Here is a 25,719-nt window from a genome sequence, read left to right as displayed (position 1 = left end):
CATATGCCATTTTCTATGTCAGTATTAATTATGGCAGGGTTCCATGAAAATTTTACCAGCTCAGGAGGAGGCTCATTTTTGCGTAATGAATTAGGCGATGTGAAAGAGAATATTAGTAAAGCAGTCATGGTTAAATATGTTGGTTCTGAAATCATACTGTCTGGATTTGAACCTGTACTGTGATTTTCTAACTGAATTTCTCCAAGGCTCACTGAATTCATCTTTTCACAATGTGGAGAAAACTGCTGGGAGTCGTAATAGACTGTTGCGTAAAAATTCTTGCACCAACTAATTTTGGTTATGAGGTTAATTATGAGTAAAATGAGAGTGACATTGAGATATACAGATTCAAGGAACCCACAAGTTAAACCTCTGTATTTACTGGGAAGTTTGTGAATGTGCATATGTTGTGTATATGTGCATATGTTTGTGTATATGTATTTATATATCTGTGTTATTTGAAACAATCCATAAAACTCTGACTTTAAACACAATCACCCTGAAATCTAGGCTCTAGTTCCCACCATCATACTCATGAGTTAGGACTCTTATGAGTCACCAAATCTCATATTTTCAGTCTTTTCAGATGTTGTCATTCCTGCCTCCAGGGGGTTTGTAGTGTGGATAGTAGATACTAAGTGTGTAATCAAAAAATAAATAAATGAATCTGTCCATCTCAATTACCTTGCATAATTTTGACATTTATTTATATCACTCGTTTTTTAATCTATGAGATTATGTTGATTGATGTTCTCTGGTTGCCATTATCAAGTTATTTAAGTTTCAAAAAATTTATTTTTACTCTTTCCATAGGTTTGTTTCTGTAAATCAGAACACTCTATGTCTAAATACAGATGTAGTGTGCTGGGATGGTATACAGACTCCAAAAAAGATGAAATGTGTTTCTTTGTAGAAGTGTTTGGATAATTGATAAGATCATGTATATTTACTTAAAACAATTGTACATATCAGAACTGCTTATGATTTTATCCCTATCCATTTATTTACTCCATGGTCAGAACTCTTTTGAACTCTGCAGAGCAGAGTCTTGAATGCTAAAGTAATAAAAGACTTAAGCATGTTCCATAAAGCAACTGTCACAAAACCCTGTGCTGAACTGAGTTTCATTTCCTAGAATTTCTACCTGGCCCATGTGAATTTTTTCTTTACCCAGTATCTTTTTTTTATAAGAGAGTGATTACAGGGATTTGAATTTGGGCCTTCACTCCTATTAGAGGAGTTCTGTATCCGTATCCCTTGGCATAGCACTTGGAATAAGCTTACTTAACTGGCTGTCCTGACCTGTGTCATAGTGCATCTGAGAACTAAGAAGGACTTAGCAAAGCTTTTGGAGGTAAGTACTGACAGGAAGAGGGATGATCTACATAGCCGAGAGAGGAGGAATTGACCAGCATGTGAATTATGTGAATGTGGATGTGTGTTACCTATTCTATTTTACTTCATTTTCATCTGAGAATCTTAGGTGGAATATTCGCTTACCCAGCATGTAGAGGAGTGTCTCACACTAAAAAAGCATGGTAGGAAAGCTTTCTTACAGAAAGAGAGAAGGTGATAGCAACTGATCCATCTTGACTTTGAGAAGTGGGAGGCTGTCACCTCTTTAGAGACTGGGAGAATCACACTGCCTCACTCCGAGGCCTAGTTATAATATGGATCCATGGATTCTATCTTCACAGAATTTGTACTAGTAGAAAGGTTGAAGTCAGCCTGTCTAGTGCATGTGATCCCAGGATCTTTTACTTAGAAAAATAGCACCAGGCAGGATGGAGGAATTTGCTGAGGATTTTGTAGAGTGAGATCAGATGTATTCTATAAAAGATCATTCAGGTAGGGTGTCATACCAGAGGCCAATAGGAAAGTTACTGATGAGTTAGGAGGTGATGAGAGCCAGGCAAGGAACTTTGGTGGAGACAGAAGAGATACTAAAGAGTATGGAGAAAAGAGTCAATAGTATTTGGTGACTCACACTAAATAGGGGAAAGAGAGTTAAAACAATAACTGACATAATATACTATACTTCTGAGAAGTGAATATGTGTCTAAAGAGTAAGTAGAATTTATGTTGGATTATTCTGTTTGGCATTGTTAGTTTTTATGGAAGGATAATTTGGAATTAGTTTAACTTAATGATAAAATGAGAGAATGATGTGAATTCTGTTCCTTTCTAACTTTGACACGTTTCTTTATTATCCTATCCATGAAAAGGGTCCACAGAGCTTACCCAACATGAGAAGTGATTTCCCCATCCTTCCGCTAAGTGGTAAATGTCAGAGAAAAGTTTGTCTTGTCTTTAGTTTCAGAATTATGTTTGTAAAATAAGGATTCAAAATGCTCTTCATATGTGTTCTTTTCCCATAACACAGAATTTCTCAACAAATAACCATCCCATGGTAAACCAACAGGACTGATGTTGTAACACTAAAGATTCCCAAGTACATTTCTCCTGGGCTCCTTGCTAGTTTGCAGTCCACAGTTTTCATTGCTGACTCCCAGGTCCTTTCCCCTCCCTCCATAGAGCAGCGTAGACTAAATAATTGCTCAAGAGCCTACAGACAAAGGTTACGAGCTTCAAATCCCATCCTTATTCTTTCTGCACTGAAGAACCATTTCAGTAAAGGTAGTTTACAGAAATGTGCCTGTAAATACTAAAATGAATATGGAGGTATTCGCTATCTTCTCAAGAAAAATGGGAATCAATATAGTCACATTGGTAATCTAAGAAGAGAGATGAATGTTTTTGTCTTAATCATTTCCTTTCAGGAAAATTATTTCAATCATCATATTCTTTACCAAAATTACATTTCAGTTCCCAAAACTCAGAACTCTTCATTTTCCTTTTTGGTTGGTCATTGAACTTGGCCTGGGCACTGTCCCTGAGTTCTTCAGCTCAAGGGTACTGCTCTACCACTTGAGCCACAGTACCACTTCCAGTTTTCTGGTGGTTAATTGGAGATAAGAATCTCACGAACTTTCCTGCTTGAGCTGGCTTTGAACTGGGTCCTCAGGTCTCAGCCTCCTGAGTAGCTAGGATTATAGGCGTGAGCTACTGGGGCCCAGCAGAACTGTTCATCTTTTAAATTAAAAGTTGTTTTTTTGCCTTCTCGTAAGTATAGCAATATAATGACCTTACCTTAAGATCTGTGATACTTTGGGTCAAAGAACTATTCCTTTGTGATTGTAAAAAGCTTCTTTCAATGCTGCTTCCGTAGTGAAAAGCCAGAATATAAATGTGCTGTGGTAAGCCTTCACAAACCTGGGAGTGTTTTGAGTTTGGCAAAATAAAATTTCACATTAAGATTCTCTGTGTTGAGCAAAACTCAAAACATATTTTGAAAACTATCTTCTCCCTTTAGTTTATACCTCTGGGTATTTTAAGTCATATTATTATTTTTGTTTCTTACTCATTTCTAATATTTTATGAGAGATTTCTGATAACCATGAACATTTCCCTTTGAACTTAGGAATTTTGTCTTGCTAATATTAAATTAAGGAACCCAGAAAACCTGAATTCTGTATAAATTTTAAATCTGGGTCTTGTTTGCTGGCCAGATATCTTCAGCCACTCCCAATAGGTCTGTGTTTAATTACAAAAATGTTTAACAGTCTATCAAATCATTAGATACACAGTTATATTTGTGTGGATATTCACTTATAGAGTTCATGGCCCTAATATGCTAAGTATCAGAAGTGTTACATTTTGTTTGGTGAAATTGGAATGTATAACTGTATAACATTAAAAAAAAGCTTCATGCATGCTATACCTAGTGAAATGGGCTCCAAATAAACAATTCTAGTTCTAAATCAAATTATTAGAGAACAGGATATGGGAAATCTCCTCTTATCTCCAGAAATTAATACAAGTTATGATGGTAGAGTGTTATCAATGGGTGTGTTTATTGTTATTTTATTATTTTATGTTATTTTACTTTTGCCAGTCCTGGGCCTTGAACTCAGAGTCTTGGCACTGTCATTGGTCTTTCTCTAATAATTTGATTTAGAGCCACAGCATCATTTCTGTTTTTTTTTCTATATATGTGGTACCGAGGAATTGAACCTGGGTCTTTGAGCATTGCTAGGCTAAGCTCCTGGCCCTGTTATTATTACTTTAGAGATGACCTAGCACAAATTACTGGGGCTTTGCTATTCTTCTCTTTTAGTTGTAAAAATGAACAATAGAGCACAAACTCTCAATTATTAATCATGATACTCCGATGAACCTTTTCATATTGCACTGTTGAAAAATATTAACCAATTCTTTTCAGGAACATTGTTTGAACATGTTTTTAATCTGAATCTCTAAGCAGTTATTACTATCAGCTAGAGTTTTATTTTATGTAACATTGCATTTATGATTTTTAGGCACCTTCCATTTACAGACAGATTTCCATTCTATACAGCTCATGGTAAAATAAATATTAGCATTAAAAATAAAACCTAAGATGGGTTCAGAAAGTTTTATTACTTTGTCAGTTATAAGCATTCATCTATTTTTTGGGTTTTTTTGTTCACATTCATTAGAGAGAAAAATATTATAGACACATTTGGTCTCTTATACATATCCTCTGTCAGAATCCAGAGTTAAACAAAGTTCTACGAATTCATCAATGCAATCTTTAGTAATGAGAAAAGGCCATTACTCTCAACTCTGGACAGCACGCACCTGCGTGTGTGTGTGTGTGTGTGTGTGTGTGTGTGTGTGTGTGTGTGTGTGTGTGCTGGAGCATGGCTTTTTTGCTCAAGGAGCATTCAGTTTTTAAGGAGTGTCCCAATACCATAGAAGATGTCATTTTTGGGACCTCCAAGATATGGAAACAAGAGCCATATTAATGTGATTGTTGTTCTTAATGTACTATGTTATTTCTCATCTCTTGTTGTCCTTTGATTATTCTCATATTGTTACAGTATCTTACCTTGTTACTTGGTATATTTTATATACAATTATTTGTTTATTTGAAATAGGAAAGGGAAGGGGGAAATCAATAGGAAGGGGAGAAGGGGTTGGGGGAGGGAAATGGGGACAAAAGCATGAGGAGGGGTATCAATGTATATGAAGTAATGCACCTTCTATCTGTCAAATATAATGGTAACCTTTCTATTAATTAAAATAATAAAATATGTCTTTTGAATAAATAAATGAAACTTTCTAGTGTATACTTTTGCTTGTGAGTGCTTATGATTATATTCTTGTTATGCATAGAAATTCTTTTAGAAATAATACAATTGATATATTTAAATATTACTGTTCTCTCAAGAAACCTTCCTTCTTTTATTTCTGACTGGGGGCAAAGCTCAAGTGGTTTATTATCTCTAGCAACTATAAGGCTCTGAGTTCAAACACTAGTGCTACCAAAAAATACCCAAACACCGTCCGTTTAAACAAAACTATACATTTAGAGTTATTTCCCAAATGATCCAGTGGGAAGCTTCTACATTATTTAAGTGAAATTTAAGCATGCACAGTATTCTTTATTTCAGAGAAATGTTTGACTTTATTATATTTATGTATTTTATGTTACAACTGAAATAGAAGAAAGATAAGGCTGTATTCTCAACTGTCATATAGATTGGACTGGTATTCAGGAGATACCTATGAAACAGACACAAAAAAAGAGTGTGTAGCTGCCAAATTGTCTCAAATGCTCCCTAGTTCATGAGGAGAGGTTTATACATAAGAAGGATCAAAGCTTATAGATTTGTATGTTTGGAATTTCCTACTGGGGAAATATGATCATAAGCTTGATGAGCAGTATTCTTAAGCAAGAAATTCTTTTAACTACTTGGAGGGGTTGAGGGGGGAGGATGATGATAGTGATCAAGAATGTTGTATTTATAAACTGATTTGTTGAATGACAACCCCTTTTTGCAACTACCTAAGAGATAATAATGATACAATTAAAGCTACATTTCTCCTATATTACAGACTATTTCTTTCCATATTCCATACTTAACTTTTTTCCATTGAAAGCACAGGAATGCTTTCATTCAAAATGGTCATAGTGGCCCTGGGTAGCCAAATCTAAGACATTTTAGCCTTACTTTTTCAGCTATTCAAATTTTACCTATTCAAATTTAGCTATTTGATGTTCTTACCTAATTAACATATCATTGAACTCATCACGGTTATTTTATTTTGAAGAGTGTGTGGAATATATAAAACAAAATGCATTCAGTGGTGACCTATATGATGACGTGCCTAATAGTTTCACCCATGCTCACATTGCTGCACAAATGAAACCACTATTTCCCATGCCCTTCTCAGGCAATAGTTGTTGCATTAATAACCATAATTGGTCACTAGAGTGCCGTGAGATGCTCCCAGGAGATCACCTGAAGCTAAATAGAGTCCTTCACTCCCTAGGATCAGGTTAAATTATCCTGTTGGGTGAGGTGGCACACATCTATAATTGTAGGAGTCAGGAAGCTAAGGAAGACAGGAAAATTGTGGTTTTCAGGTCAACTTGGGCAATATAAAGAAAACCTGTCACAAAGAATAAAAATAAATAAATGAATAATAAATAGATTAACTGCATAGATAAAATATAAGTAAATACATAAATAATAAAGCAATAAAGTGAAGAGTAATTGTCTTCTTCAGAATGTTAGGGATGTTCAGAACTTTCAGGTGTTTGTGTTAGATGTTTATTTTATTGATGTGGCCAAATAACATAAACAGTTACAGAGGTTTCAGTCCATTGCCCAGGCATATTTGTAAGCAAATTCTACTAGTTATTTATTTAAAAAAAACCATATTTTTGGATTAAAGAAATACTTTGCCATTTCATTTCAGACTTTTGCGAAGCAAGATGGTGAGAATGATTTTCTGTAAACTGTATCATGATTTCTAGTAAGGCAAGGCTAGTCTACTTGACTGAAAAAATGTTAATACAAGTGATGAAAGGATATGTTAATTAGAAAGGATGGAGACAGACATGAAAGCTAAGAGGAAAATAGTTCCAAAGGTAAATGCTGAAGATGTCTATTTAAACCTGACCATGTACAAAATTACTGTCCCCAAAGACCTCATGGATTGATGACATTAAACACAAGAATCCTCTAGGTAAACTTCTTTGTTCTGATTCTTTGCTCAATAGACATTTTTTTCTGAGTATTTTCTGATCATGTGCACTTCTATATTGACAGTGTAGTTGATTAGATATCCCGATTATTCCCTTTGCCATTATATTTCTTCTTATGAAGTAGGATTTTGTTTTTCATGATCATGGCATGTTAGGAATTTTCTCAGGGCTGTCTATATTTTCCATATGTTGTAGATTGTGGGTCACTGAAGATGACAGTTTCAGATTCATTCAGGTTAAAGCAAATCTTCATTTGAGTAAGGTCATCCAAAGTAGATCCTACTTTTTCTCATGTCTCCCTGGAAATAACCCTCTATCCTGTCTATATTCTTCTTGAATTTGGTTTGTGGTTTCTTGTGAAGTCGCAAGTCAATGACTGTAACAGTCACAGCCTCAGAGAAAAAAATGCAATTGAAGTGTAATCCAAACCAATTGTAGTGAAGAGCCGTCACTCAAAAATACTAAAGATTAAGTATAATTAGTGCCAAAGGCAGAAAACTGGTAAAACCAGACACCCTATGAGCAGTTGCTAAGGCAATGTGACTAATTCTGGCAGTGAAGTCTATTTTTAATATTTTCACAATATTCAAGGTAGCTTTAAAGAGCCTAAGCATACTATAACTTCCTGAATGACAAATAGAAAGCTAAATAGTTCATTTATCATTGACTAGTTTCCCTTTATTTATTTATTCATTTTTTAAATTTAATGTCATTGTCATAGTGACGTACAGAGGTGTTACAGTTACATACATAAGGTAGTGAGTAGTACATTTCTTGTTGAACATTGTTATCCCCTCATGTGATTGACTTTGAATGGCTGTTCCAAGAACCTGTCCCATCTACTAAGTGATAATCTCCAAACAGAAGGGATATTATGTTATTTAGTTTTGGATTCCAGGTACCTAGGACAATGTAATTTACAGAATTTAATTCAACAAACCATAATGAAATTTCTTATAACTTTGGAAATAATAAAAATGGAATTTAAGTATTTAAAAAATGTCATTCAATTCATGTATATTCCTTATTTTTTTGTTTCCTTTTTTAAAGGTATTATTCTTTTTATCAACTTTCTAATCCCCCCACAGAATTGCTGGTAAATTAATTTTATTAGTCATTGAAATGAATTAATATTATTAGAGCCTTTTGTAGTTATTAACCTGTTAAATACTGTATGTTTAAGATGGCATAAATAAAAGAGTAATATGATTTATACTTATTTTCAACTCAAAAATAATTACATGTAATATATGATACAATGTAATCTGGGATTTAACAATTATAGGAATAAATGATAATCTATTCATTATCTGTGAGGTTTTGTTTTTTCCCAGTTTATTCAAAAGGAGATTATTTTTTCAAGTAACTTAAGATTTCCATATTATGACACCAACTCCAAAAGAAATCGGATATACTTGGCATATGTATTCTTATAAAATAAATGTAAATCTTCAGATATATTTTGATTTGCTTACAAATTTTTGCAAACATATTTTTAAATAAGTTTTAAATAAGTTTGCTGCAAATAATTTAAGATGAAAATTACAGTTCTATTTTGAGTCCACATATTTACACCTAAACTTTGAGTCAAAGTGTACACTTAGCATTAATTAATCAGATATATTGCAGGGTGTGGCCAAATTTCCAGTTATTATCTTCAAGTTAAGATTTGCTCTTCCAGTTCTAATTATTCAAATGAAAACATGGCACATTCAGGAGCATGGCTCTTGAAATTTATGAAGATTTTCTTAGTGTGCATGTGTATGTTTGGCTTGTGACACTCATAGATTTGTCTTTTACTATCCTGAGCAAGGCTTGTAAGATCTCTAGTGGCTTACTCATCAGCTTTGGAAAAATCTCATGGAAAAGGTAGGTGAAGTCAGAGGTGGTTTTGTCTCTACCAGTGCAGAAGCCATAGCAGACTCCACTGGCCTTTCATAGGTGTTCTTTTTGTACTTCACTTCCATTTTTCAAGTGTGAATATTAATCTTTCTGTGTCAGTGTAGGTTCTTGTCTCTGAATCCCAAGTAAAGAAGCAGCCATCTCTTTCTCTGTTTCCTTAGCGAACTCCTGTGGTTAGGTGAATCATCGCTGTGATCTCAAAATGTCCACAGATGATGCTCCCAAGGAAGAGCTGCATGACCCTAGGCTAACACTCTGACACCTATTAAATGCAGCTAAAAGTACATATTAAAAAAAGAACGTCTACTAGAAATTTCACAGTATTAAAAAGCCTCATGACACAGTTCAAGTCTCAAAGGGTGTAATGTAGGCAAGAATACTAAATCTTAACTATTCTTAAAATTACCATATATATTTTTTGATATTTTTATTATAATTAATAAAAGGGTTACATGATATTTGCCAGATAGAAGGTACATTAATTCACATACATTGATACCCTTTCACATGTCTTGGTCCCCATTACCCTCCCCCCAGCTCCCCCACCTTGTTTTCCCCTCTTCCCTATCCAATTTCAAATAACCAAATACAAATATATCCTACATATCAGATAACAAAGTGAGGTACTGTAACAATATGAGATAACCAAGGGACAGCAAAAGAGCTGAGAGATAACACAGTACCTTTAGGACAACAATCATTCATTATATGGTTTTTGTTTCTATATCCTAGAGGTCCTTTCAATTGGCGTCATACTATATGGCCTTATGTATCAAGGTTTTGCTCTATTGCAAATCTCTGCTATAAGAGCCCAAGGTTTCTACTGATTATGACAAATGAGGGAAACCATTGAGCCTATGTTCCTTTGAGTCTGGCTTATTTCACTTAATATGATTTTTTTCTAAGTCTTTCCATTTCCTAACAAATGGGGGCGATGTCATTTTTTCTGACAGCAGCATAGAATTCCATTGTGTACAAATACCACATCTTGTTGATCCATTCATCAACTGAGGGACATCTAGGTTGGTTCCATATTTTTGCTATGGTAAAATACATACATATATTTTTATACTGCACATTTAATAATAGTGTATGTCGACGACACTTCATGGAATGTTTAAAGATGTTAAAACTGTGAAAATAATATTGGCCTTTTGACTTTTGGCTTGTTTTGGTATGAATTAAATTCCCTTCAGTTATCTACTCCATTATGTAAAGTAGCCAAGACTACAAAGAGAAAAGGTAGAAATCAGCATGTGGAGTCAAGTTTTTACCATGTCACTGAGATTTAAAATTTTACAAAGTTTATTTCACTGAGCACATGCTGTTTTGTGGCTGTTCAGTGGGAGATATAAACCAAAGGAAAAAATTCTAGCCTTTAACTCATGCCCAGAGGAAATCTTTTACAAGATAATAATAACCAGAAAGGTTGGAATGTAGCCATTTCTCTCAACTTATCATAAAACTAAGCAAAATGGAAATGAGGAATAGTGAGAAATGAGAATCTTCTCTGTTGAAGAAGTGACTGATTAGTGGGCAAAACAAAGCTAAAGTTAAAAAAAATAATAGCAATTCTACATGCAAGTCTTACTTCAAGGAAAGGGATCAAGATTTGCTCCAAGAGCTTGTGTCAATATTTAGAAAATAAATAAGCTTCATTAACAAAGATGTAGGGGAGCTGACTCCTACACTGAGCACAAATGTCAATGATTACAAAGCTCAAGGGAAGAACAAAACAAAACAAGTGTTTGCTCTGGTCCTTAGAAGATGTACAATGTGGGAAATATAAATAAACCAAATTTCAATAGTGGTTGTTATGTATTCAGTATGTGAGCAGTGTAAGAATGGTAGGCTTCTAAAAACTTGTGAACTATAGATGATTTATTTTTTTTAGGCTTGTGTGAGAAAATATTAGGCCATACACACAAAATGTTTCAATATTTATTTTTATGCTTCTTGATCAAAGAATTTTTTCTGTCAGTGTTTTCTCTTTTGAGACAAAGCGTTCCAAATGAATATTTGTGGAATGGGTGATATTTTAAAAATGTCCTGAGAAATCCTGTCCACAGGCATTGTGGGCTATAAATGCAGATTGATATGATATTTCAATGGGTCTTTTGTTATGGGAAAAAGTTGGTGTTCTGAGTTAAAAAGAAAGATGTTTATTTGAAATTATAGCATTTAAGCATAGCCATAATATAAGATAATGCTAAGACAGAAAGAGTAAACTTGAAAAAGACAACTGCGTCTTATGTTGGGAAAGAGAAGATCAATGTGGATTCATCTCTAAACTAATATCACAAAAAAATTACTTTAGTGTTAAATAACTCCATGCACAGTCCTTCACTCATAGGGTTTATTTATGCATGTATATATTTGGTTTTCATTTCAGAACAGACATCTGAGTTGTTATGGCAGTTATAGCTTATTTTATGATTTAGTAATTAATCAAATAATACCATTTAATTAGTGGCGCAGTTCTGTGTTGTCTGAAATGACTTCTAAATTTTGAGTACATTTAGTTTATTTTTCATAACTAATAATTTAGAATAGTTTTTCTTATGTGATTTCAGCATAAGAGGATTTTAAATAAAATATAAAACAAGCTACTCATGAGATTTGCAGTCCAATCTGAGTCTAGCCCTGGGCAAAAAATGTGAGACTCTATCTGAAAAATAATTAAATATCCTTTAGAAAAAGAAAAGAAGAAAAAAGAGAATATCACAGAAAATGATGTTTTCTTATGAACAACTCTACAATATTTGATTCATTATTTTTATTAGAAATTTAAAAAGCTGCATAGAACATAAAAAAATCTATCCTTTAAGAGTATTTCTGAAAATAGGTAGAAATACATTTTTAGTAATTTTTATCCTGTGTCAAGAGATTTTACAACTTTAGATAATTATTCCTCCAACTTGAAATTTATATTACCTTTGATAAGTGACTTTGTTTGGAATTCTTACTCTGAATATGAAATGTCAACAGGAATTTCCCACCCCCGTTTTGATTGATGTAACATCATCTCTAAAATGTATATACTTGAACTTTGGCCAACTCTTTTTTTTCCTTTGGAAGTTTGCTTAGTGGTTGTCAATCATTTAAAAATAGTTGACTTTTGAGAGTTTCTTCTTGCCCTTGTCCGAAGAAATTTTCATTACGCCTTCAATGTAAGGCCAAGTGATCTTGTCAGACTTTATCTGACCTTACATTCCCTCTCCAAGTCCAGGATTAATAAAAGCTGAAGTTTCAGCAGAATATGGAAAAAGTATAATAACCAAGTACTCTTGACTATGGTTGAACCCCTCTCTCCAAATCTCATAAAACCAAAGCTTTAATGTTCTTCCTTGGCCATTTACCTTCTGAGCTTGAGTGTTTTAGAGAATGGGGGAACAGTGACCGGCTTCTCAATATTCTTAATTATACAAATAAGGAGAATACCCAGCTCCCTTAGAATTGTTTCATTAATTTTATAGCAATAATCCACTTTCAACTGAAGGGTTTCAAAATACTCATTCTTGGAACTAGTTAAGTATCTGGTGTTTTGGTTCTAAAATCTCATTTTTGTTACACACAACATATGTACAAATCTATATTATATTTCCATTTATTTTTGTTATTGTAACCAAAATCATTAAAGAACTCCTTATTTGATAAATCATAATGTACTGTACATTTCAAAATGCTAGAAGGAAGGTTTTAGAAAATTTACATCAGGGAATGATAAATGGTTGAGAATATATGTTTAGCTTGATTTAAACATTACACACATATATCAAAATGTCATGTTATGCCATTAATAGGTGCAATTTTGTTTTTATGAGCAGTTAAAATATCTAATTTATTGAAAAGGAAGATGAGAAACCTGTGTTTTCTGTTGCAGTTGGCACTTCCTTCCTTCCTTTCCTCTTTCCTTCTTTCTGTTTATTCCTTTATCTCCCTCTTCATTTTTTACTTTCTAGTTACATTAAGATTTGATGTTTAATATACCATTTACTCCTGGAAAATATCCATATTCTGTTTGCCTTTTGAAAATATTCAGTTGAGTTGGGCATGGTGGCTTATGCCTGTAAACTTAGCTAATCAGGAGGCTGAGATCTGAGGATGGTGGCTCAAAGCCAGCCCCCACACTAAAAGTCCTTGAGACTCTTATCTCCAGTTAATCACCAGAAAACTGGAAGTGGCACTGTGGCTCAAGGGGGCGAGAGCCACCTCACCTGCCTGGCTGTCCTTGAGCTTTCTCAATGCTAATGCTCTACCATTTGAGCCACAGCATCACTTTTGACATTTTCTATGTATGTGGTATTGAGAAATCAAACCCAGGGCTTTGTGCATGCTAGGCAAGCACTCTACCAATAGCCCCACTCCTGGCCCTGCTCAAGTATTATAATGTCAATTCAAGTAAACATTATTGATTCTCTTGAGGGAAATGATTTGCAAATATTCCCCCGACCCCACTCCTGTGGGCCGAAAGTCTTTGCCTTTGGCACAGGCAATGTTCTGTGTCCTGTGTGTCACTGTTTTTTGACAATCTACTGTGAACGCTTCCCAGAAAATTATGTGGCATCAGTGTTTATTCACCCATAAGTAGGTTTGCATACAGTTTCTGTTTTATTTTTGGAAACCACGTACTTGATGTCCCCTTAAATCCCTGAGCCCCAGCTTCAGATCGGAGGGACTAAGTAATCACTGGGAATGGGAAAATAGATGAAGCAAGAATGTTGTAATGATTGCTGTTCTCACATTTGCATATTTACAATGGGTATCATAAAAAAGTACTGTTTCTCTTACTCTTTTTTTTTTTTGAAATTTTGTACATTAAGGATAATTGACCTTTAGGAGAAAAAACAAAACTTGTGGTTTTCCAAGTAGTTTAAATATTTTTCTTTCTGACCTTTAATTTTGGCCTACTCTTTGGTCGTAACTCCCAACTCTCCTTTGGAACATATGAATCTAAATAAGTTCCAAACAGATAATAACCAATACAATTTCTGTAGAGGACTTCTTTTTTAAGTCTACTGTGTATAACCAGTTTCCATATTGCTTTGTCTTAAATGTTACTAATCTCAAATCACTGTATTAAACAGGCATGTAAATGATTATCAACTACTTTATAAGCAAACTATTTTACTCTTTTTTGTGGGTCTTTTTTGGGGGGGGCAATGAAAAATGAATAGCAAGTACGAGATAGAAAGAAAAATATAAACTATAAATTTTCATAGACTTCTTAGAACCAAAAATAGGAAATATTTCATAATACTGAAGACTTTAAGTCTGTATTAAGTAGAAACTTCCACATTTGCTTACTGCATTAACCAATGCATAAGTAAAATATTCAAGCATAGAAAAATGAGATACCTTGATTCCAATAGAGATGATTTAATAAAGCCTTCCAATGTGTGTAATATGAAGAAACTATGTTTTTTTAATGTGTGATATTATATGATGCAGCTATTATTTCTGGATCTTCTAGTCTAACCTGTCTGTTTCTGTGTGAGTACCATGCTGGTTTTGTTGCCATTGTCCTGCAGTATAATTTGAAGTCAGGAATTGTGACGCCTCCAGCATTATTCTCTATGCTCAAGATTGTTTTGGCTTTGCAGGGTTTGTTTGCTTCCAAGAGAATTTTAGTATTCATTTTCCTATTTAAGTGAAAAAAATAACTTTGAATTTTGACTGAGGTTGTATTGACTCTGTAGATTGCTTTTAGGCTAATCGCCATTTTTACAATATTGATTTCTGCTGATCCATGAACATGGAGATCTTTCCAGTCTCTTGTGTCTGATTTCTTTCCTCATGGTTTTAGAACTTTCCTTGTTAAAAGCACCTTTTTCCTTAAGTTTATTTTAGGTACTTGATTTTTTGAGGGTCTTGTGAATAAGATTGTCTTCCTGTTATTTTTTTTCTCAGCCTGTTCATTATTGACAGATAGAAGAGTTTTTGACATGTTGGTTAGGTCTTTTTCTACTTTTCCAAAACTGTAGTCTACCTGTATGTCATTTACAAGAAAACAGATGGGACAAAATATAATCATATTAAATGAAATAAGCCAGATGGAGAAAGACCAAAATCACAAGTTTTCTCTCATGGGTGGAAACAAAATCTTTTTTTTTGGTCACTTTTAGGGCTTGAACTCTGGCCTGGGCTCTGTTCCTGAGCTCATCAGCTCAAGGCTACCACTCTACCATTTGACCCACAACACCATTTCCTGTTGTCTGATGGTTAATTGGACATAAGAGTCTCACAGACTTTTGTTCCTAGGCTGGCTTTGAACTGTGATCCTTAGATCTCAGCATCCTGAGTGGCTAGGTGAGCTACCATGCCTGGACATGAATCTAAATCTTAAAGAATGAAAATATTATCAGTGGGTATTTGGGGATGGAACCAAAGGGAAGGGAGAGACCAAAAAGTAATAAAGGAAGGTGAATATAATTGGAGATATTTATAAGCACATATGAAAATAGAATAAAAAACCCTATCATTTGTTTTAAATATGGGTGAAGGGGAAGATAAAAGTAACAGAGGCCCCATCTTTTGTTGAACTACATTATGTGCCTGTGTGGAATTAGGATACTGCACACTAGTACACACTAATAAAAATAAACAATGGAGGATACAGAAAGGTGTGAAATGTTTATTCTTTTCTTTTGCTAATATCAAGCCTTACCGATGCCTGTGATTTCAAATGCATCAGGTCCACACATGATGAAGCAATTCATCCCAAGGTATTGCTTTAGTTTTCAAGAAGTTATTGAGTGTTTTGTTTTTGTTTTCCCCCAGAAGCAATTTATGGAGTTTTCAGAAATGTCAAATGATTTTGAAGTTATTAGTTTAGAAAAAAAATAAAGAAAATGGGCTATGTCCTCCAGTGGTTTTATCTTCTTTTTTTTTAAAACAATCATTTGTCTGGTGTTGGGACTTTCTTTTTAATTGCTAAAGAGAAAGTGTTTTGTTTCTGTAAAAGGATTCATCTTTGGTGGTCTGGGTTTGATGTAGTCCTCTGGCGTATGAATCCTCATGCATGTGGAAAACTCATAAGAAAATAAACTCTCAAACATATTTGAATTCTACTTTACAGATGCTTTATTTATTATGTAGAATGTAGGGTTGACAAAACCTTCAATTTGACTGCTTGGTGTGCCTCTGTTTTCAAGGTAACCAAGAATGAAATTTCATTTTAACTGGAAAATTTGAACTTGAAAGGAGTGGGGTGGTGTAAAAGAGCAAAGGGTAGATGAATGAAGAAAGGAAGAGGGTGAGAATGCAGCTAATAATCCAATATATAGCATAAAAAATGAGGAAGAGTGAGGAAAATGGTGGGTAGGGAAGCATGGGCAAGAATGTTGTCAGCGGTGACAATAATCAAGATACATTGCAGTCCTAAACCACTTTGTTAAATGGCAGCTCTTTTATACAACTACTTAAGGATAATCAACATAATTAGTGATACTGAGGACAATGACAATAAGAATCTTTCCTTAAAATGTAAGGATCTGAGGTTCTTCTCTTGATAGTGTAACTCAAACACTAACCCAGACCTGCCGTGGGTGTTAGGCAGAGTGAGTTTCAGAAGCAGTGTTCCAGAGTCTCTGGTTGTCCCCAGAGCTTGAGCAGTAAGAGGACCAGAGGCAGATTATCTACCAGGGAGCGCCCAGGTATTGGAGGGATCACATGTGATGGCTGGGTTGAAAAGCAGCACAGGTGCATTTACCTTACAATCTTGAAACAATATGAAATTTATCCCAATGACAACTGAAAAACATTATATTATAATTGGCAAAATATTTTAAATTAGGTTAGGTCATCTTTCTCTTGAGATGAGTGGCTGCAGCAGATTTGGGATGTTATTTGTGTTTACCATACATATAGGAAGCCAAATTCAAATTTACATTATGGATTTAAATTTTAGGCATTAAACTCTTAGCTAACATTATAAATGCTTTTGTAAAATTACTTTCAAGACTTTGTTCCAAAAAAAGACCTTGTTCCATGACTGTAGACAATAACGAGCATCTCCTTATATTTATTACATTTGACAATGATTGATGACAGGGCAGAATTGTTGGCTGAGAAGAGAATAAATGATTTGTTTTGCTTTTTGTTTTTGTACTGGTAGCGGGGTTTTAATTCATGGTATGGGCACTGTCCTGTTCATTAGTTTCTTTAATTTAAGGCTAGTGTTATACCACTTGAGCCACAGCTCTACTTCTGATGTGTGTGTGTGTCTGTGTGTGTGTGTGTGTGTGTGTGTGTATACAATTGGAGATGAGTCTAATTGGAGATAAGAGTCTAACAGACTGCCTGCACATTTGAACTGTGATCCTCAGCTCTCACTCTCCTGAATAGCCGGTGTTGCAGAATGGCTTTTTCATATGTTAAGTGAAACCTTACTTTGAATTATATTGTACTGTCTTCATGCCTCAATTTATAAATGAATCTAACTCCTTTTTACTTAATGTCAATTTTGTGACAGAGTTTAAGTGGATTATTAGTAGATTAATTTCTTAGTTTACATTTTATATGAGGAACTTTTGATCAAAACCTAAAACTCTTTATAGCTTTTAAGATTGGAGTTTAAATGTTATCAGTTAACAAACTATACTAACTAGTTAAACTGTTTTTCCAGCTGATTAATTATATGAACTCAGTTCTTTTTCATTGTACTTTCATTAAGATTCAAGTCCAAGCAAACCCAGTGATTGAAAAAGAGTTTGTTTGACTTCATAAATTTTAATTTACTTTCCTCCTTTCCTTTTGGGTTTTATAGGAAAAGCTCAGAGATTAAATGAAAAAGAAGAAAATGTATAAATGTGTATCAGGAAAACAAATGCCCCTAAGTTTTGAGGCATTTGTCAAAGTTTCACTGGGCTGTGATGACCATTTTCTGTTTTAAGTTTATTGTGTCTCCTGAAGTAACTGGGCTGTGACGTCTGGCAGCTCTGAAAGCCCAATTGGTTTAGTTTGAATTTCAGCAAGAAGGCTGTTTCCTTATGATGTTAATGTTTACTTCTGACCTTAAAAGAGAAATTTGCATACTTGTTGTAAAGAAGCTCTCTATTATTTCACAAGGGTCTATAGAACTTTGCTTTATTAAGGATCATAAAACATGGGAGTCAAAGTGTTTTCCAGGCTGTAAGGAAATGGCTTTGAGGCTCCTTCACTCATAAACCATGTATTATTTGCTGCAAATATACAAGGGCCTGGCACCTGGTTTTAGTTTAAATAAAAGTTGGCTTACATTTTATTTTAGGTAGTTGTATGTATGTCTATAGAGACTCAAAGGCAATGTCATCTTTAGAGAAATGAATTATAAATAATAAAAAGCATGAAATATGTGAATGAATGGGTAGCTGTGGTAGAACAATATTCTGTTGTCTTGCTTGTACCTTGCTCCATAAAATTACCACAGCATGGGGTTTAGTTATTACCATTTCCATCTGTTTGTGAAGACCACTCTGTTTGGCCATAGACGTCCATAGAATATGGATGGTGGCAGCTAGACTTTCACAATCTTTGCAGAACACTCATGATCACCAATTTCCCTTTCTTTAGCACCCCATCAATAACCTTCAAGGAAAAGATTTGCCCCATCCCCACAAACATAAAATTTAAGAAAAACAAACCAAATCAAATCAAAACAGCAGTCACATATAACTACAGGACATTTATAACCATTTATACATATTAACTGTCAACCTATCCCCATTAAGATTACTTTAGCAATGCATTTGGACTTGGTTGGTTGTGATGATTACACTTCTGCAGTATTTATATGTTAATTCAACTTTTCTTTTGTAGCTGTGTTTTGGGGCGATATAGCCTTAGATGATGAAGACTTAAATATCTTTCAAATAGATAGGACAATTGATCTGACGCAGAACCCTTTTGGAAGAGCTGGACATACCACAGGTATGGCTATGGCTGATTACTTGATTCTTGTATTCATTGTGGAGAATGTACTCTCAGAATGCCATACATTTTCTTTGGATCATTATTAATGTCCCATTCATCAATCTAATTTCTTGCACAGCAATGAAAATATAGTACTTAGGTGTCAAGGATGATCTTTATTGTATTAGTTTAATAATCACATTTTAGTGTTTCAATAAGTCTGAGTGCTTTGAGCACATAATAACTTTTTGATTTTTGATGGCAACCCTATAAAGTTCAGCAGTAATGGAATTGTGATTTTTGCATGAGGAGACAAAGTTAAAAAGTCATATAGTTTTCTTATTGTCAGAGAGCTGGGAAGTCACTGATTCAGAACCAAAATTTAATTTTAAGAAAGACCACATAGTTTAGCTTTATTTGCTTATCTCTCTTTTGGATCTTTAGTTACAAAATGTGCATTTATTTATAGAGTAATTATATGGAAACTTGTTTAGGAATGTTTGTGTGTTTATCCATACATTTCTTTATAACTTTTGTGAAAACTCCAGAAGGCACATTTCATTTTTGCTGTTTTGAACATGTTTAGATGATTCTTGTGAGAATTGAAGTATTTTAGAAATTCTTCAGTTCTCACTTTTAAGTATCTTTATTAAGCCAGGCGCAAGTGGCTCAGGCTTGTAGCTAGCTGCATAGCTAGGAAGCTACTCAGGAGGCTGAGATCTGAGGATCACAGTTCAAAGCCAGCCTGGATATGAAAATCTGTGACACTCTTATCTCCAAATAACCACCAGAAAACCGGATGTTGGGCTCTGGCTCAAGAGGTAGAGTGGTAGTTTTGAGTTGTAGAACTCCAGGGCAGCACCCATGCCCAGAGTTCAAACCCCACAAGTGACAAAAAAAAAACAAAGTTAAATAATTTCTTTTTCTTAGAATGATTTGCATTGTATCTTGGAGGGGAAAAAAGGAAGGCTAAAAGAAAAACAAACTGTTTTCCCCATAGTTATGGTTAGATGATCTCATTGCATAATCAGGGCAATTCAAATTTTCTTTTTGAAAATTAAATATGTAGTTTCTTTGTAGTATGTAAGAGACAGTACATATTAGATGTAAAGATTACTGTGAATCAGTGTTTCTCTTTGTTTATTAAAATGTTTTGGTTGCCACAAATGTTGAACACAGAAAAATTAAGGATGGCTCAAGAAACACCAGTGCAATAGTACTCTTAGCTAACAATTCATAATATTTTGGGAGGCATTTACATGCTTCATTATGTACAAAACAACATGTTGACATCAATCAAAGAATATATATGTTTATGTACGATACCAAAATACTATTTTATTGATCAATTAATTTCAGTGCTAAGCATTGAACACAGGGTCTCATGTATGTTATGTAAACATTCTCTCACTAAGCTACATCTTCATTCCTTTAAACATTTCAGCATTGATAGGTTAGCAAAAACTCTCTTAAGAATGAAGATATTATTCCAGTTGAGAAAATTACTCAAAACAAGAACAGTATAAGGTAAAACCCAAGGGATTTATTTAAGATGAAACATGTACTAGTTAAAAATACCCGTTCTATACATGTAATGACCTTTCTCAAAGTAGTCTTTTTTGAAATAATAATCACTCAGGAGACATACCTTGTTTTGCAGTGGAATTACACAGCACATGCCTGCTAGCTGCTGTTTCCTACCTGACACTGCTATGGAGTCCTTTGTTCTGGATGAAGATGTGATGATCACATTCAGAGATATTCTAGATTCATTTGAAATTACATTGCCAGCTTCTGTTAAACTTTGCATTAGCTTAAATGTTACTTAGGATGTTTTTTCCACTTTCCCCTTACTTTGGAATCTTTTAATTTTCAGTCATTTCAAATTTTTAATACTGTTATTAAAGTTTTAAATTTCATTTAAATGTAAGCCCTAAGAAAATGGATCTAGAAGAAGAGTAACACAATGTTAAACATAGAATATAAACATTATTAAGAATAAAGCATTATTTGAATTGCCTATATGTCAGAAATACACATGAAAACTCAGTGGTAATTTGCACTATTCTGGTAAAATTCTTAAAATGTTCTCTATTTTTTAACTCTGTCTCATTTCTTTCTTATTCATTCATTTATACTGACTGTATTTTTCATTATCTATTTTCAAAATGTATAGATTTTTTATAAATATTTATTAACATGTATATTCTTACTGTTTTAGGACATGTAGCGGAAGATAATTTTTCTTATTTCATTAAACTACCCATGCAAAATTATATTTTTCATTTTGTGTGAAAATAATGAGATATTCATAAAAATATTACTCCCAACATTTTGTTTTAATAGCCTTGAAAAACTGATTTGTTAGTTCTATAATTCATTCTATCCTTGTAATTATCTGATTCTTACCCAATGACACTTCCATTTCCTCATAATTATCCCCTGTTATAAATCTATTTCTATGTGTTTCAGACCTATTAAGTATAACTAGTCACCACAAATGGTCATTTGAAACATATTGATGCCATGGTTTAGCAAGGTTTCTAGTAGCATTTTAGGAATGTATATATTTAAGTATGACCTCATCTTTCTAAAATGTTTGATGGAAAAAAATCTGAAATTTTTTTCTCAAGATGCACACCAAAAATGTGACTGTGTCATGCAAATAATTAGACTATTATTCCTCAGCGAACAAGAACTCTTAGTTGCCTTATAAGGACGCTTGAGTTTTCCTTTAGGAGACATCCATGGAAGAAGATTTTGTTATCATGTGTTTTTAGCTTCAACCTAGGTGTTTTAGTATTAATTTTAAAGGTAAAATTGATATTGGAAGCAAATAGTTCCAAGTCTAAGAATAGTTTATTATCTTACGGATTTCTGCCTATAATTAAAAAAAAAACTAAAATGTGTCTGGACACTTTCAGATGTACAGACTCTTCTGCTTTAGTTCTGATGTAATTAGCAATTTTATTGTATGATTCCTTTATTCTTTTTTTCTTATTTATTTTTTAAGTGATGCTTCTTTCTTACTTTCCTATTAAGAATTCAAGAATAGGGAAAATAAAGGAGAACCTTTGAAACAGCCTTTATGAGAACCTTGGACTATGAAGGGACTTGACTTGTGCTAAATTCTCTGACTTGACAGAACTCTTTTCTAGACTTTCTTCTTAAAATCGAGAAAAAAGATATGCTTGTATTCCCCACTTTTTCCCCATTTGCATTGTAAAATTCTGAAGCCTGCTTTATATATTTTCATAAATATCTATTGAAATTGGATATGTTTTTTATTGGACATCCATTTAGATGCTTATTTTTGACTTTTGTTTTTCTGATTTTATTATCAGATTCTCATAATTTAGAAGAACCAGTTTTCAAAACTTAATTGAAGGTGTTTTTTCTAAAATTACATTCTCAAAGTTTATCAAAGCTTTGCTTCAAACCTTGTGCTACAAATTTGTTCTTTCTGCATTTGCATTTCCATGACTGGTGTGGCATCTGAAAATACTGTTTGCATAGGGGAAATAGCTGGAAGGCAGTCACCAAGGCACAACAACTGTGCTGTCATTCTGCATAGCAGTATGTGATGTCAAGGGCACAGGGAAGAAAAATGTCTCGAATTATCCACAGATGACTCAATTACTAAGATGCCCAAATAAAGTAACTTAAAATTTCTTTCTGTACCCCTCCCACCTCCTTATGTTTAGTTGCCAGCATTTGAGAGTGTAGAACTCTCTACAGAGGTCTGTAGATAGTTGTGACACTGTCACTTTTGATCCCCAAAATAAGATTTCCACCGAAAAGTCAGTATAGTTTATAGTCAGTATAGTTCCATGTTTCTATTATTGCAATAGCTTTTCAGTACTTTGCGTTTAACTGGACTATTTTCTTTTCCTTTTTCCAGGTGGGCTTGGAGACCATGGTATATCAAAGAAACGAGGGGCCCTCTTTCAGCTTATAGACAGGATAAGAAGAATTAGCTCTGGTACATCCAAGCTTAACATTCAGATTCTTTACTGCAGTAGATATTATACTCATAGAAATTCTGTTTATTAAAATTAGGGTCCCTTGTGATGTGAAGTGTTAAAGGATATATGGTAGTGAAGAATCTTTTATTCATTTCTTTTAGAACATATGTAATCCATATCCACATCTTCATTTATATCATCTATGTATCTATGCATATATGTATGTATGTATGTATATATGAGTGTATGTCAGCCTGTCTGTCTGTATGTATGTGTGTATGTATGTATGCATCTATCTATCTATCTATCTATCTCTCTGGTACTGGAGTTGAACTCTGGGCCTGTTATATACCAGGCAAACTTGAGCAATACCCAGGCCTTATTGCTGTATTATTTTTGGGATAAGGCCACACATTTATGCCCAGGCTAGAGTGGACCATAAGACTCCATCTCATGTTTCCCACATAGCAGACATTATGAAGCGTGTCATGGTGCCCAGGTGTTTGTTGAGATCTTAAACTTGTCCACTTTGTGCTTATGCTGGCTTAGACCTGTGTTCCTCACAGCCTTCCCTTCCCCAGTAGCAGAAATTAGAGTTGGGAGTCACCACAATGGGCTTGATATAAGGTCTATATTTGTGACAGTTTAAAATTTTATTTTTAAATTTAGTTTGAGATTCTCTTTACATAAAAGTGCCTTAGGGCTGGGCATCAGTGGCATACACCTATAATCCTAGTGACTCAGGAGGCTGAGATCTGAAAACTGAGGCTTGAAGCTGTCCCTTGAAGGAGTCTGTGAGACTCTTATCTCCAAGTAAGCAGCAAAAAAGCCAGAAGTAGAGCTTTGGCTCAAATGGTAGAGCAAAGATGTTTTGCTTCAGAGCATAGATGTCTTTAGGATATAGGCATGGGGAAAATCAGTCATATTTGTGCAGTCAATATATTTACTCTTGAGAGGGCATTCATCTCAATTGCAAATTTAGCTGGCCAAGAGCATGTCTATATTATGTAATATCTATAGTTTTATAGTTTTATCTATAGTTTATTTATTATAGTTTTATTTATAGTTTTAGCGATAGTTTATAGTTTTATATTCCATTACAAAATACAGGTCTTCAATAAAGGCTAAAGACTTAGCTAAAATAGAGTCTTTTTACTACCACAGGGATTCTTAATGTTTCTCTGGCCTTACAAACTTCCCTGCTTCTCTATCTGTTATATAGAAATGCATGAAATTTGTGAATAGAAATAGTTCTTGGATGTTAAATACTTAAATATTTTGATGTTTTTTTCTTGAATATGTATGGTTTTCTTTAATTTTTTGAGTGCAAGCACATTTTAGTTCATTTCTGAGTCTGAGACATTTTATAGTTTTGTCCTTTAAGAGGTGAGTGATTTCTTGACCCAGGACTTGTGTTTCACAGAATGTTTTAAATGTCACTGCAGGCTTGGAACCAAACAACACAGTGAAGGCAAAAATACCTCTAAAATTCTCAGGGCAATATGAGAAAAATCGAGTTCCCAGAGCTGCTACATCTCGAACTGAAAGGGTATGGCCTGGAGGTGTGATTCCTTATGTCATTGGAGGCAACTTTACTGGTAAGCATGACTGTTATGCTATAGAAAGAAAAACTGCCATATAGATTGAGTGCATTTTTTATGAGAGTATTATTATGGAAAATATAGCACCCAGTTTAAACTTGGAGAAATACGGTGATTCACCTAGATTGCTAATTTAGAAGATTTCAACTTGGAAACAACTCTCTTGAGTCTTGTGTCATAAGAGTCTAAAGGACTGTTTGGATTTTTATCTTTTTAAATTTTTTATTTAATTTTTTTGCCAGTCCTGGGCCTTGAACTCAGGACCTGGGCGTTGTCCTTGGGCTTTCTCAAGGCTAGATCTTTACCACTTAAGCCACAACACTATTTCTGGCTTTTTTCTATGTATGTGGTATTGAAGAATCAAACCCGGGTCTTCGTGCATGCTAGGCAAGCCCTCTACTACTAGGCTAAACTCCTGGCCCAAGGACTGTTTGGATTTTTTTAAACTGAGTTTCAAATGTGTCTGTTAACTCTGGAGTCTGATCTCTCTTTCACTGATAGGAAAAATGGATACGCCATTTATGGAGGCTTATAAAGGCATATATTTAGACATAATAAGCAAAGTAAGTGTGGATTCTGAACAATGACTCCTTCCTGGTTCTCTAAAATAGGTTTCTGTGGCTGACAATAGCAAGGGGATTCTGAGCCATTCAGCCAGGTTAAACTAGAGGAAGTCACCACAGAGCACTCCTGCCTGGCACAGATATTATTTATTAAAGTCATTTGATTTTTTTCCCCCCAGGCAGTCAGAGAGCCATGTTCAAACAGGCCATGAGGCACTGGGAAAAGCACACATGTGTGACCTTCATTGAAAGGAGTGATGAAGAGAGTTACATTGTGTTCACCTATAGGCCTTGTGGGTAAGTAGAAACAGGGAAGGACTTCAGGAAGTTTCCAGGACAAGGAGAAGCAATTAAAAACAATTTTACAGGCAACCTTCATTCCTTCATGTGGGCATGGTCCTATGAGACACATTTATTCTATGATCACAGAATTTGGTATGTCTGTTTCTTTAAGATGACAGCTATTTTTTCTTGTAACATGGGCATTTTCACTCGGCTTGTTAGAACTTTGAGTAATACTGGTCCAGTGTTTCTATGTATGTGCTCCTAGGAAAAAAATCTATGCAGTTAATGCTGTAGTGCTGAGATGTACCATGTATATTGATTTTCTCTGTATTCCATATCAGGAATCAATTCATCTACATCTACATTTCATTCATCTACATTTATAATTTGCAATTCATCTACATTTGCTGTTAACT

General features: G+C 34.2%; 1 protein-coding gene across 1 annotated transcript in view; it reads left to right on the top strand.

Moving 5' to 3' along the window:
- Tll1 (tolloid like 1) overlaps nt 1-25,719 on the top strand; it is a 145,455-nt gene that overhangs the window by 61,991 nt on the left and 57,745 nt on the right. Inside the window, exons 2-5 of the mRNA XM_090354218.1 lie at nt 18,797-18,907; nt 22,791-22,871; nt 24,300-24,452; nt 25,198-25,315. Coding sequence (XP_090210344.1) covers nt 18,797-18,907; nt 22,791-22,871; nt 24,300-24,452; nt 25,198-25,315 — 463 coding nt within the window. The remainder of the gene's footprint in view (nt 1-18,796; nt 18,908-22,790; nt 22,872-24,299; nt 24,453-25,197; nt 25,316-25,719) is intronic.

Source organism: Megascapheus bottae, chromosome 20, assembly GCF_031878675.1.
Source record: "Megascapheus bottae isolate mThoBot1 chromosome 20, mThoBot2.hap1, whole genome shotgun sequence".
Taxonomy (NCBI): domain Eukaryota; kingdom Metazoa; phylum Chordata; class Mammalia; order Rodentia; family Geomyidae; genus Megascapheus; species Megascapheus bottae.
The sequence above is the reverse complement of the archived record's forward strand: the minus strand, read 5'-3'. Positions and strand labels throughout refer to the sequence as shown.